The 14,325-nt window shown below is 37.5% G+C and overlaps 1 protein-coding gene across 1 annotated transcript; it reads left to right on the top strand.

The window, feature by feature from the left end:
- Positions 1–4,201: 4,201 nt before the first annotated feature.
- Positions 4,202–8,572, top strand: LOC148035172 (GDSL esterase/lipase EXL3-like). The gene is made up of 5 exons (XM_087680146.1): positions 4,202–5,081; positions 5,301–5,428; positions 5,620–5,853; positions 6,464–6,722; positions 7,718–8,572. The coding sequence occupies exons 1-5, from the start codon at positions 4,742–4,744 to the stop codon at positions 7,918–7,920; spliced, it is 1,164 nt and encodes a 387-aa protein (XP_087536272.1). The 5' UTR covers positions 4,202–4,741; the 3' UTR covers positions 7,921–8,572.
- Positions 8,573–14,325: the final 5,753 nt, after the last annotated feature.

Consider the following 14,325-nt stretch of genomic DNA (forward strand, 5'->3'; position numbering starts at 1 on the left):
AGAGAGAGAGAGAGAGAGAGAGAGAGAGAGAACTTTGGAGGAGGTGAAAGAGAAGAGAGGAAAAAATAAGAGAGAGAATCAAGAAATTTGGAGCGGGAGGGGAAGTTGTAGTTTCTTTTTAACAAAATTTTAAATCAAAATTTGAATTGTATTTGTTTTGCAAACCTTATATTATTATTATGAATAGACAAATAAAAGGAGATCATTGCAACTCCCATATCTATACATGGTCTAGCACATAAATTTTTATATTTGATATGTGCTAGTTGGGCGATTGACATGTCAAAATTTCATCCATCATAGCCATTCATTTGCATCATGAGTTTCTTATCATAGAAACATTGCAATGAGCAAATCAACCCTAGCATTCCAGAAAAATGCACTAGAGTTTTGGCAATACTTGAATGTAGAGGAAATCAAGGGTCAATAGGTATAAGATGTCCTTGATCTTCAAAAAGATCTCTATCAATCTATGCTAACATTAGAAAAATAATCTCTCAACAATGGGGTGAAATGATAAGCTATGCTTCACATAATAACTAGCATTCCGTGTGCGCCTTGTGCACACAAAATGCTAGGCCACCTTGTGGCAGCTTCATTGCCCCAAGGCGGTGAGCGAAGTTGTCGTGCTATTGCATGACAACTTCACTTAACAATCCATTTCTTATCTTTCTCTCTCCTCTTTTTCCTTTTTGTTTTTAATTTACTCTCTCTCTCTCTCTCCCCCCAAATTCCCTATGTCTAATTTTCTCTCTCTCTCTCTCTCTCTCTCTTTCTCCTTTTTTTCTCCCCACTTTTCTTCTTTCTCTCTCCTTTTATTCTCCCCCCTCTCTCCTCTCTCCTCTCTTTTCCTTCTCTTTCCCTTTCCTCTTTTTTCCTTTTTTTTCTTCTTCTTCTCTCTCTCTCTCTTCATTCTCTTTTTAAAAAAATCTTTTCTTTCTCTCTCCTTTTCTTCTCTTTGCGCTTTCCTTCTCTCTCTCTTCACTCTTTTCCTTCTCTCTTTCTCCTTTATTCATTATTCTCTCTCTCTTTTTAAATTTTATATTTTCTCTCCCTATAATTCTCTGTACATGTTCCCTCTCTCTCTCTCTCTCTCTCCTCCTCTTCTTCTTTCACTTTTCTCCCCCAGTCTCTCTTAAAGTATGCAAATTTTATCTTCTCCCTATATATAATTCTCTCTTTATGTTTATATTCTCTCTCTTCTTCTCCTCTCTCTCTCTCTTCATCCCCTTTTCTTCTCCTCCCCTTTCTCCTAATTTTCCTTTTTTTCTTCTCTCCATCATCTCTTTTAAATTTTTTCCTCTCTCTCTCTTCCCCCCTCTCTCCTTCTCTCTCCCTTCCTCTCTCTCTCTCTCAAAATATTTAAATTTAAAAAAGACTTTTCTCTTTTCTCTTTTTCCCCATCTTTCTTCCTCTTTTTGTCTTTCTTCTTCTTATTCTTCTTCTCTCTCTCCCCCCTCTCCTCTCTTTTCCTTTTTTTCTTCTTCTCTCTTTAAATTTTTTTATTTTCTATTTCTTTTAAGTTTTATATTTCCTCTCTATAATTCTCTCTTTGTGTTCAAATCCTCTCTCTCCTTTTCTTCTCTCTGTCTCTCTCCCCCCTTTTCTTCTCCCCCCTCTCTCCTCTCTTTTCCTTTTTTATTTTCCTCTCTCTATAATTCTCTTTCTCTCTGTTTCTTCTCTCTCTCTCTCCCTCCCTCTCCTCTTCTTTCTTTTTTGCTCTTTGTGTGTGTGTGTGTGTGTGTGTGTGTGTGTGTGTGTGTGTGTATCTCAGTTAGATTAAACTTTTTAATTCAAACTTTCTTTTTAATTCAAATAACGAGAGAGAGAGAGAGAACCTATGCTTTAATGAAAAAAGGGAGGGGGGAGAGAAAATGAGAGATTACACGTGAGAAAGAGGGGAGGGGGTTTTGATTGAAAAAGGGAGGTTTGGAAAAGGGGGTAGGTTGTTCGGGAAGCCCTCTAGAGGTTTGGGGCTTTCCAAACCTATAACGAAAATAATATAGTAATAAGATGAGAGTAATTGTAGAGTTTGATCTCATCATGGAGCACTCAAGCTTGAACACCTTCTACAAGTTGTTAAAGCTAGACTTGTGTACTTAATGCGTCTAATGCAATGAATGAGGCTAATGATTGCAAGTTGTTTTTGAAAATTTTTTCCAATTATTTGCTAATGGGTGACCTTTACTTTAATATGAAATATTAGTCACATGAACATTAGGATTGCTAACAAGAGTCATCTACCTAATGAGAAATCTCATCACAAGCTTAATGCACATGCATGTATAGATGGAGATACCCTCAAGTTGTAACCACTTCACAATTAATAAGCTACAATCATTCATCCATGCCTTTGCAATTAGCTCTCAAAGTTACTTTTGTTAGAGATGTTGTTTTTTCTACCTATTGTTTTACTCAAGACTACCTACTACTAGCTAATAGACTTACAAAAAATGATGAGGTTGTGCTGTGGTAGTAGTTGCCATAGATCCCTCTCCTATCTTCTTGTCTTGCCATTGGTATTCAGTGGGATGGTTGTGGCACGATGTTGAAAGGAAACATAAACGATCTCAAGTCTTACGTAATCAAAATGTTAATAAGCTTTAATGATGGTGATGTTAAAGAAATCAACTGACAAAGACATTTTAGAACATGGTCTCTACACATTGAGAGAGCAAAGTATTCTTTTCATCAAATTGATATGTTTAACACTACTCTCTTTACTACATTTAAATTCTTAACTTGGCTAAACTCATAACTTCCCTTGCTAATTTATAATGACGAGCACATAGCGTCACCACAACACATCTCTTGTGGTGAGTTAGCCCCTTGAAACTTTTGCTCTCTTCAACTTTAGGATGCATTTAGCTTATCAAGGAAGGCATAACTATGTAGGAGAGGAATTGCATGCTTCTATGTTAGCTTTTGCACTAAAGAGATGTCAAGTATAACATTATGCTTTTACATTCACTTTTGGACTTGAAGGATGTGAACATGAAACCTTGAAACTTGAATTTGTGGGTGCCAATTTGTGTGCTCTTAATGTCCACCTTACTCTCAATGCTTTATATGGATGATATTGGCTTTATGAGCCAAGTATTCACCTTCCATTCAAGGCTTCTCACAGGTCGAGCATAAAGGGGCTATTAAGGTGTTGCCTCCCAGAGGCAAAACACACTCTATACCAATTTTATAACAATTTTGCACAGAAGATGCATCTCTTTATGGGCCACTGGTAAGGAACAATATGGCTACCTTTTCCATCTTTATTGCTAACATGCGTTTAGGCACAATTCTCATCCATAAGGTTGGTGACAAGGCACCCAGAACCCTGCTCGCCCTGATAGTGCTCGGTGCGATTGGGTCCTAACAACCTAAAATGATATTTCTTTTTCAAAGCTAGTATACACACATACCATTCTAGTTCTAGTAATGACAAATAGAATCATTTCATAGCTTCTATGCACACACCCTATAGGCTATTGGAGTAGTAATAAACGTGTAGGTAAATAGTAGAAGAAATCTTTAATCCAAGAAAAGTAGTAAAAGGTCTTCTTTCTTTTTCCTTTTTGTTCTACGTGCAAAAGGAAGAAGGGTTCAACGTCATGCACGGCCTTGAGTTGGATGAGAGAGACAGAGAAGAAAGAAGAAGGTATATATATACATATATATATATATATTTATATTTATATAGTCCCCCCTCCAAAATCTTCTACTTTTCCTCAAGGGGAAGAAAACGAGGAGGTTTTTAAAAATAAAATAAAATAATAATATCACTCTTTCCTATGCAATATTCATCCTTTCCTGGATATAAATTTCATCTCCTGGGTAGTTATAAATTATAGTCTAATTCGAAGTAAAAACCGTTTAATTCTGAATATAATTCTCATCTCTTTGGGCCATCATCCTCTTCTAGTTTGAAGCTTATTTTTCCCCTTTCGAGGTGTCAGATTTTGAATATAATTTTCCTGTCTCATGTAATCATAATCAGTTTTTGTGCTAATTCCTTTCATTTAAAAATGCCAGAATTGGAATATAATTAACATCTCTGAGGTAGTCATTTAATTTTAAGCAGATATTTAAAAATTAAAAAAACCCCGCACACTAATGATGGGTCTGATGGTTAACTGTGATTTGATGCCGCTCTCTCTCTCTCGATTAGCTCCTGTAATATAGGCCATAAAGCGTGAGCCTACAGGGAGCATGGGGAGTGTGGTCATGAGAGAGAGCATGTGTACATACATCCATACACATCATAACAGTTACATGGAGTCATGGACTAGAAACCAGAGGTGTACTGAGCTGCCACAACCGTGATTGAATGCATGATTATGAGGTCTTGCTGAGGATGCTGATATTGTGAAGAAAGAAAGAAGCAAGCCAACTGGATCAAGGGAGTCGGGACTCACTGTTGGGCTCTATAAAGAGCGCCTCACAAGTACACTCATCAGGATAATTGCAGTGACCAATGCTCCCACTGCCCAGTCACAACAACTGAGGTGCAGGTATTAAGAAGCCCCCCCTCCCCAAGCAGCCAGCTTTGATAAATAAAGGTCAGATGTTATAGCGATCATACAGTCTGCCACAGACAAGACATCTCAACTTTTCCCTCCTCCCCAGGGCCCATGCATGTTAAATCCACTACTTGCCGGAAAGCAGAGGCCTCTACATCAGCTTCTCTCTTCATCCTTGTTCTCGGGCCTTCCTGAATTCTCCCTCGGGGCTCGCCTGCCCTGCAGATATGAGAGCTTGTAAGAGATCACATTATGATGATCCTCTCAGATTTCCAGTACTACTGTCACATGACAGAAGCAGCTTATTGGCCATGGCAAGTATTGGGCTGATCATGGTTTCATCATGGCTGGTTACTCATCCACTGTTGCATATTGCAACGGCTGCTCCTAATCTCCCTATCAAAATTCCTGCTCTCATCATCTTCGGCGACTCTACCGTGGATGTTGGAATGAACAACAATGTCACTACTGTGATCAAGGCAAACTTCCGGCCCTATGGCGTTGATTTCATCACTGGGGAGCCCACCGGCCGGTTCTGTGATGGCCAAGTGCCTGTAGACTATGTGGGTAAGCTCCCTTAGAGCATAGGCAGTCAACTCTCAATAAGGCTTGCAAATATGTGCATGCATGCAGTTTCTGATCAGATAGCATCTCACAGACCAAGTGTTTGGCAAACTGAGAGATCAGACATAAGAATCTAAGATTGCCCTGCATTGCATTCTCTATTTTATGGCTCTCACTTTGACTACACAGCTGTGATCATTAATATGAACTAGTCTTCTGCAGCAACTTTTCTGGGTCTTCCTTTCCCGCTTGCCTATTTCGATCCGGAGGCTCGTGGCCAGAACATTGTGAAAGGCATCAATTTCGCCTCTTCAGGTTCTGGTTATAATGACAACACAGCCAAATTCTTTGTAAGTGTCTCGCGCCCCCCGCGCCCCCGCCCCCCCCCCCCCGCCCCCGCCCCGGGAAAAATAACTAGAGAGTAGCAGTTCAATGTTGAAAGACACTTCAACAGAATAGTGAAGCTGAATCTGTAAGATCAATCGGTGGAGTAATACCATTTCTATTGGGTGTTGTTTGGTGGATGTTTTATGAATCACAGAATGTCTACTCCCTGACCAAGCAGTTGGAGTTCTTTGAAAATTACAAGTCCCAGCTGGCTGAATTGGTGGGCTCTGCTCAAGCTGCCCAGATTGTGTCTGGGGCACTCTATGTCCTGAGCACAGGAAGTAATGACTATGCCACCAACTACTTCTTCAATCTTCGTCTCCGATCAAAGCTTAACAAGCCACAGTATAATCAGTTCCTTCTCCAGCAGGCTTCAAACTTCCTGGAGGTATTTGTGTTGCATCTGTCGCCTTTTGGAGTCTTTGTCCCTTCAATGATTAGTACAGATGCTCATACATTTACAAGTAAATGCGCATGCATATAATATGTATAGTCTGTGTGTGGAACTCTACATGCACCATGTATGTACATTTTACTGTCACTGCATGTATTCATATGTTACAGTGTGTACATGTGTATTTATCATAAGCCAGGTTTACATATGTATACATACGTATCTGCCAAAATGTATCTGTATCCAAACGCGCAGGTGACTGATAAACTGTCCCTCTTTCGTTGACCATAAGCTTTAGAAACTAGTTGATATGTTTGATTTCATAATCTATAGTGTGTGTATGATCCTTGGGATTTAGCTATTGCAGATCTATTGTTGCTTGGGGTTGAACTGGCATTCAGATATTATTAAACATTTTGTTTTTCAATTTTTCAATTTGAATATCTAAGTCATTTGCACTACTATTTCTCAATTCATATTACATTATATGCATGCTTGATACAATCTAATGAAGCCCAACTTCAAGGGGAACTGAATGATGAACATGCCTATTTGACTGAGGATGCCAATGGTGTTTTCCTTTTGTTTTGGGAATGGAGTACAGAAGCTTTACTCAGCGGGAGTTCGCAAGCTGGTCATAGTAAATGTTCCTCCTTTGGGTTGCTTGCCAGCAGAGAGGAGCCTGCTTGGTAGATTGGATTTCAGAGATTGTGTGGAGTCTTCTAATGAGGCAGCCAGCACATTCAACACCGGCCTACAAGGCATCATTCGCAGTGTTCGCGCAAAGTACTCAGACTACAGACCTGTAATAGTGGACTGCTATGGCCCTATCTTGGACATGTACAAAAACCCATCCAACTATGGTAAGAGACTAGTGCATGCTCACTGGCTTTATCAAGTTAAAGCCGAACCATACACCAAAATGATTGATTCACTAAAAAGTTTTTCTCAAGTAAGGTTTAAGTAGGATAAATGGTGGTGGATTGGTTCATATGCCATTGAAAGCTTGGTATGTTACCAAAGAATCAACACACAATTTCCTAGTCACTGCAAAAATTTGTTGTGTATAATGATGTAGTACCTGCTGGCTGTTTACACAGGAAGAAGCAGGCATGTACTTTGGTTTAGGGATAAATACTTTGACAGTATGTTCTTATATCTTATAGTCCAAGAATGGAATTCGGAGTGGAAGAAGCAACATGAAGTTCAGGATCCTTGAACATTTGCTGATTGAAGCTTTATTATACTAAACCTGGAGTAACAGATTTTTCTATTCCAAGATCATACATATAACACATCTGTTTGGTAGGCTGATGCTCAACTACAACAACAGCCCCATTAAATGAGAGATCTTTGTATTTGCCACACTGTGAGCAGTGAACGGCTCACATGGGAGATATCAGAGATCTTCTGATTTAAGCTTTTATAAATATAGCATACTCATGTAGTAGGCCGATTCTGATCCTAGCTAGCACAGCTGCTATAACTATTACAGCCCATACAGATTAGCAATATGAGAAAGTAGGCTGATTCTGACCCTAACCAGTACCAACTCATGTACTGTTGCAGCCCATATACAGTAAGTTGTCTTCAGTTAGCTCCTCCCAAGGGTTAACTTGAAAGAGCTTTTGGATTTTCCTGCCACATCTTTTGATAATGCCAATACTTCACTGATTACATATTTAGGACAAAACTCCAAAATAAGGACTCTAATACATTCAAATGGCTTGTCTTAAGGGCTACCTTGAAGAGTTTTTGGACTTCCCTGCCACATCTTTCATGTTGTCAGTATCAGCATTTCATTCAGTACATATTATATTATAATCAGTTATATTAACTAGAGAATTTGTCATTTCAGGTCTAGAAGAGGTAAAAAAAGGATGCTGTTCTACAGGAAGGGTAGAGGTAGCTATCTTGTGCAATCCAATAGATGCTGGATTGTCTTGCAAAGATCCATCCAAGCACCTATTTTGGGACAGCTACCATCCTACACAGACTGTCTACAAAATGCTGACTGACAAGTTCATTCAAGAAGTTCTAAGCTCGGACATTCTAAGTTAAGAAGGATACACAAGAGAATCAGATTAACCCCCATGCCCTCACTCACCATCAGCATACTAGAAAATATACAACACCACCACAAGTATATTGTACCTGCAAGCCCTCTCTCTAATCAGAGCCGGCTTCAAGATTATCTCCCCCGGCCCTTCCCTTATTAATACATGAAAGGACAACCCATTTGTGCTTTTGGCATCATGAAGGCTCTCTCTTATCAAAGCCAGCTCAAAGATGCCCTCACTTATTTTTACTTTTATGAAAGAAACCACCCATTTGTGCTTTTGGGATCCTGCAAGATGTCTCCAAGACATGATGGTCCATGAGCAATCACATGATGATGTAGGGGCTAATAGACAGGAGTCACATGTGGGCTTGCTGGCCTCTTGAGTCTTTTGTATGGTAAATAAAGGGAGCCTCAAAGAAAAGACAGAAAGGGGAGCTAAAAGGTCCATGAGCAAACCCTAGTGTAGTGTCACATGTGGGTGTCTTCCTGATTTTTTTGGATAGGGAACAAAGGGAAGCCCCAAAATGTGAGAAAGCCTCAAAGTTAAGGTAGCTAAAGGGACTCTTAGAGTAAAGTGAGTGTATTGTGTGGCATATCCTTCAATATGTGGCAAGATGTTTGACAAATTTATCTTTGCTTCTTAGCTTTTGACATCTGGATAACAAACAAGAATCACAAATCATTAGCAAATGAAAGTTCCAACCTTTTTTTCAAAGAGAACCAACTCTTTCTATCAGAATGTAAAATATGTCTAATCTTTTGCATAGATAGTAGCGTGCTCATTGAGTTTACATTAGTATAAAAACCTTGTATCGATCACACAAATTTGGCTTAACCATGATAGATCTAGATTGATTGATTTGTGGTGTACTTGGTAGAGCATTCAAGTATGCTTTTTTTTTTTGGCATGTGCTTTTAGAATGGTTGAATTGTTAATCATCATTCATAATTGAGCCCTAGTTTTATTGAGTTAGGAGTTGATTTAGTTAAAAGCTTTTGATCACTTTTGGCATAGCCTTCATTTTCCTTTTTAAATTAAAACCTTGAGAGAGAAGTAGCCCTTTCTTTTAGGAGTCAAGTAGTGTTGGGAGCTTTGCTTGGAAACCAAAGGGCCATGCTCCAATGCAAATTAGTGTGCACTTGTTTGTCAATTATAAGAAAAGCTTTTATACCTAAGGTTAACCTTAGTGTCAAGTTGAGGGTGACTTTCAACATTTCATTGTCATAATGTTTTTAAGATCATCCATTATCACTTCAATGACACAACACAAGTTCATTGATTGTAGCTTGTTATCACTAGGGACATGAGTGTTTGGCAAGTGAATAGCTTGTTAGCATCCCATTTCTTTGAATAGCTTTCTAGCTCCTAGCAATTGCCCACCCTTGTTACTAGCCTTTTACCCTTAGTAGGTCCTTATAGTTCTTGAAAGATGAAATGGGAAGGCTTGAATAATTTAACTTTTTTAAGAATGAGATTGAAATCATGTTTTTATCATCATTCTATGAAAGGTCTCTATAATATGGCATTAATAATAATAATTAATAATGCCTTGATAGAGGACATAAAACATGTTGCAAATTTGAATAGTGCATTGCCGAAGTCAAGTCAAAAGCTTGATGCACCAACTTACAACCATATTGAATCTATCTACTAGGTTAACTAGTAGATTGTGATGTATCTAGTAGGTTTTCTTTTGATGTACTTAGCTCATATTACAAAAAAAAGAGCAATGCATCATCCATAATTGTGACAAGGAATTCAAATGCATTCCCTTCCTTTGTTAAGAAAGTGACCAATCTGTAATCGGTAAGGAATCCAATTGATTTTCTTTCTTTGATAAGAAAGTGAACAAATTGATTGCAACCAATCAAAGCAAAGCTTTGATGTCATGTGAGTGCTCATGAGTCCAATATGGCCAAGGAAATAAGCTTCGCGGTTGGAATTTGAAATATTGTTATTTACTACTTGTTATTAGTCCCTTAAATTACAAAAATTTAGCCAAGTGTTTTGACTAAGGGTATGATGTTGAAAGATGATTCCTTGGAGATCAACAAGAAATCTCACCTTGGCTATGTCTCTAAATACTTGGATTAAATTAAGAGCTTCCTTAGTAACTTGTTCAAACTATCCGAGTTTTTCCCATAACATCAAGAAATCTCACAAATACAACTTTGTTTTGTAGTTCCCAAGTAACCAGAGCAATGAATATTATTGCATTTGTTGGAGAATCTCCTCTTTTATATTCTACTAATTCTTTTTCTTTATTACTTTTGAGGTGTGAAGCTTGCACAGATTGGATCAAGGCAATGGAAAGAGAGCACCACACACACACACACACACACACACACACACAAAGAAAAGGCACTATGTTTTTGTTGTCTCCGATAACTTTCTTGTGAGTGGTGCTACACTAGCCTTTATCCCAACAACCTTCCACTTAAAGGCCAATGTGCCTTTTAGGGAGACAAGAATAAGAGAGCATGTCAGGTAAATACATTTAAGTTACCCTCGGCCAATGCCCATTAGCTCCCTACAATATGCAAACTTTTCGAAGGAAAAACTTTTGGTGAGAAATTTTGCATGGTTATCATCAATGTGAACTTTGACAAGCCCAACTTGCTTATCCTCGAGCACTTGACAAATGAAGTGATACTTTACTTCTATGTGCTTGATTTTCATATGAAATGCAGGATTCTTTGCCAACACGATGACACTCTAACTATCACTAGGCAACAATGGCATGTCTTCAATTAGGCCCAAGTCTTCCACTAGATGAGTGAGCCATATGGCTTCTTTGTATGCTTCTATAGGTGCAATGCAACACATATTGAGTCCAAAGAAACAATATCATTGCTCTTGCCTACATCACTAGGTAAAAAGTAATTCGCATTGAAACTTGTTGAATTAACCCCCTCAAGCATGTCAGAGAGCTCATCCTCTAACGCTTCTAGTTTCTTAGCTTTTTTTTTTTTCCTTCCTTCCTCTTATGCTTTCTCCATTTCTCTATTTGTTCTTTTGTAGCCTTTTTCTCCTTCTCGTGTAGTCTTGTCTCTCTCACATGTGTGATATTCTCTACTTTAGAACATGGTCTACCTCTTTTTTCTAACACATTTAGAATATTCTGTCTTCTCATCTATAAGAGAGAATAGCTTTAGAATCTTGGAGAATCTATATCTTAACATGCTTAAAATAATAATATCCTTATCCATAAGTGTCACTTATATGAATGGACAACATAGATGTATGCATCCTAGAAAAACTCAATCAAGAAGTCCTTTATAGCCTCTCGTATACAGTTGAGGGTCCACATATCTTCATGACCATCCTTTAAAATGGCAACTTTAGAACTCTATTATTAAGAGCGTTCATTATCTTTCTAATCTCTCTTAGACATGTTATACCTTGTGAAAATCTTCTCTCATGTTTTATGGTGGCTTGGATGGATTAGAAGACCAATGAATCTTTTGAGCAATATTCATAGGATCAACTTTTTACTTCCTTGCAAAGCTTTAATTCTAGCTATAGCTAAACTCACCCAACTACAAAAAAAGTTGTGGTAATATAGTCAATAACTCATCATGTCTACATGGACATATGAAATGTGAAAACTAGGCTAGGCAATGAATACATAGCTATTAGTATCATGTTTTCTATGATATGCTTTAAAAGAATGCAATTGAATCTAGAAAACTTATGTAATGTAAAAACCAAGTCCATCAAGCAAAAGTTAGCAACTATATTCGTGTTTCACATGACAGCCCTAAATAGAGTTTCTCCATCAACGTGTAAAATGTGAGACCAAGCTTGCACAAAAGATAAAACCAACCAAATTTTTGTTTCATACAATAGGGATACATACTTTCTCTATCAATGTGTGAAAGGAGAGATTGAATATGCAAGTAACTTACAACCATCAATATTCACGTTTCATATGATAAATATTTAAGATGATGTAGAAATAATACCTCAAATGTATGAAATGCGATGGGTTGGCCAAGAAATGAGATATGAAACTTGTGTTTCACACGACAACTTTGCTTCAAAGTAACAAGAAAATTAGGTTTATTTGGCCCATACCTTGTGATTGTTGAAGTGCTTGCCTTGAAGAATTAAGACTTGATAGGATGTTCTTATCGGAGTTGGTGAGATTACTGGATTTGGAATGAGCCTAAGAAGGGATAAAATGAGATTTTGCTCAAAAGGTTGAATTAAAATGTTGGAGTTTATCTCACTCAAGGAAAATAATATTGAAATGATTAATTACAATGTTGTTTGATTGCATGTGATCTCATTAAACACTTTTTTTAGTCGCAAGATTTGAAATGAGCTTGAGAAGGGGTAAAATGAGCTTTTACTCAAAAGGTTGGATTGAAATGCTAGAGTTTATCTTATCTCAATTAAAAAAATGTTGAAAGAAATGATTAATTATAGTGACGTTTAATTACACTGGTCTCATTAAATAAATTTTCTAGTCTCTAAAAATAGCCTCACACGTGAAAATTTACATTTTTAAACGTTAAAAAAAAGATAATCTCTTTTTGATTTTAAAAACATCATTTCAACATAAGTTCTAAGAACATCTCCTTTTTTTAAAAAGTTCAAGAGTAGGATTCCACATAAGCTTTCCATTTTTAGATGCAATATTCTTATATCTCCATCAAACTTGAGCAAAGTAGAGTGTCCCATTACAATAAAAAGTACAACATCCATTACCTAATGCTCTACAATATCAACAAATTAAACCTTGTAAGTAATCATTTCAACTCAATTCCTAACTAACTTTCTTATGAAACACAATTTTTTCGGCTATGAGTTGTGTTTATCTAAGTTGTTTTCATGTTTCTTACAAATTCTTAAATAATGAACTTCTTTTTTCATCCCATCATATAAGACATGAGTTGCATTGTGTGAGTGCGTGCAAGAAGCAAGCTTTTGGAGCGAGCTTTTGGGCGATCTTTTTTGGGCAACCTCGAGTTTCATTCCACATAGTCCACTTGGTCCTCTTTTCCTTTTGGACATATATCAAGCACCAATGCTGCTCCTCCATTGCCACTACCACCTTCACCACCACCCCTACGACCACCTTCACCACCACTACCAAGTCTAGCACTGCCACCATCACCATGATATCTTACTCTCCCCCTCATTAGAACCACAACCAATTCTCCTCTCTCTCTCTCCTCATATGTTGGGGACAAACCACCAACATCCCACTTCCCTCAATAACATTACCACCACTAGCACCACCACTACACCACCATATCTTACTCTCCTCCTCATCAGAACCATAATCAATTCTCCTCCCTCTCTCTCTCTCTCTCTCTCTCTCTCTCTCTCTCTCTCTCTCTCACACACACACACACACACACACACACACATCTTGGAGATCCACAACATGCATCTCCCTCTCCTCCTCCCCCTTAATAACACCTTCTCTCTCTTATCTCTATTTGTCTTTGTCTTTTTTACCCCCAACTCTGTTATTTATCATCTCTCTCTCTCTCTCTCTCTCTCTCTCTCTCTCTCTCTCTTAACGATACATTAGTACTCTCTCCTTAACTTATTTACATCACTAGATTAAGCTTATCTTTGATAAGATTATTACAATATTAATGGTTCAATTATGCATACATATGAGATACCACACTACATATACATTCACATCTCCTCTCTCTCGTCTTTGCACATATTTTATAATAACATCTTGATGTGTTAGTATTTTAATTATGCACACACGAGCAAACTACAAATACATTCACTTACACTTGCACATTGTTCTCTCTTTCTCTTTTGATTAGGCTTACATATGGATTGAAGTTATGCATTCATTTACAATAGACCCTTGCAAGTGATTGCTTCACAATCTCTGTAAAATATAGCTCCATATTGCTTTATTACTTGTAGTTGTTATTCATTTTAAAAATTCTCCATTTTAAACTCCAAGCTTCAACAATCAAATGTTTTAATATACTAAATTTCACGTTGTACTACATAAACTTACTATAAAAACTACAAAAAATATACTAAATTCACAAATGTATTTGTAAATTAGTGAACTAATATGTGCAAAGAAAATGAACATATTTATTGCAAACATTAAATATTAATCCAACTGTCCATTCCTAGAGGGTGAAATGGGTGTTCTCTAACAAACTCCTAGACTCCCCCGTAAAAACCTGCTAGCTCAGTCAAACATGGAAGCATGTATTCCAAAAAGATAGTATTAAATGGATTTTTCTCAATCAAATAGGGAAGCATGTGTTTGAAGAGGATGATATCCATGGAATTTTCTTGAAATGTACATGGATATGTAAAGGAGTTAGGTGGGTTACATTGCATCTTCTTTATGCTATCATACACAAATAGTATCATTGTAGGGCTAAAGTTCAATATCATCAAAACG

The sequence above is a fragment of the Lygodium microphyllum genome, chromosome 6 (genome assembly GCF_053477565.2).
Source record: "Lygodium microphyllum isolate KBCC chromosome 6, Lygodium_microphyllum_v1.1.10, whole genome shotgun sequence".
Lineage (NCBI taxonomy): Eukaryota > Viridiplantae > Streptophyta > Polypodiopsida > Schizaeales > Lygodiaceae > Lygodium > Lygodium microphyllum.

Coding starts and splice junctions, on each gene's coding strand:
- LOC148035172 (XM_087680146.1), top strand. CDS start 4,742: ATGAGAGCTTGTAAGAGATCACATTATGATGATCCTCTCAGATTTCCA. Junction 5,082..5,300: donor AGTGCCTGTAGACTATGTGG/GTAAGCTCCCTT, acceptor AGTCTTCTGCAG/CAACTTTTCTGGGTCTTCCT. Junction 5,429..5,619: donor ACAACACAGCCAAATTCTTT/GTAAGTGTCTCG, acceptor TATGAATCACAG/AATGTCTACTCCCTGACCAA.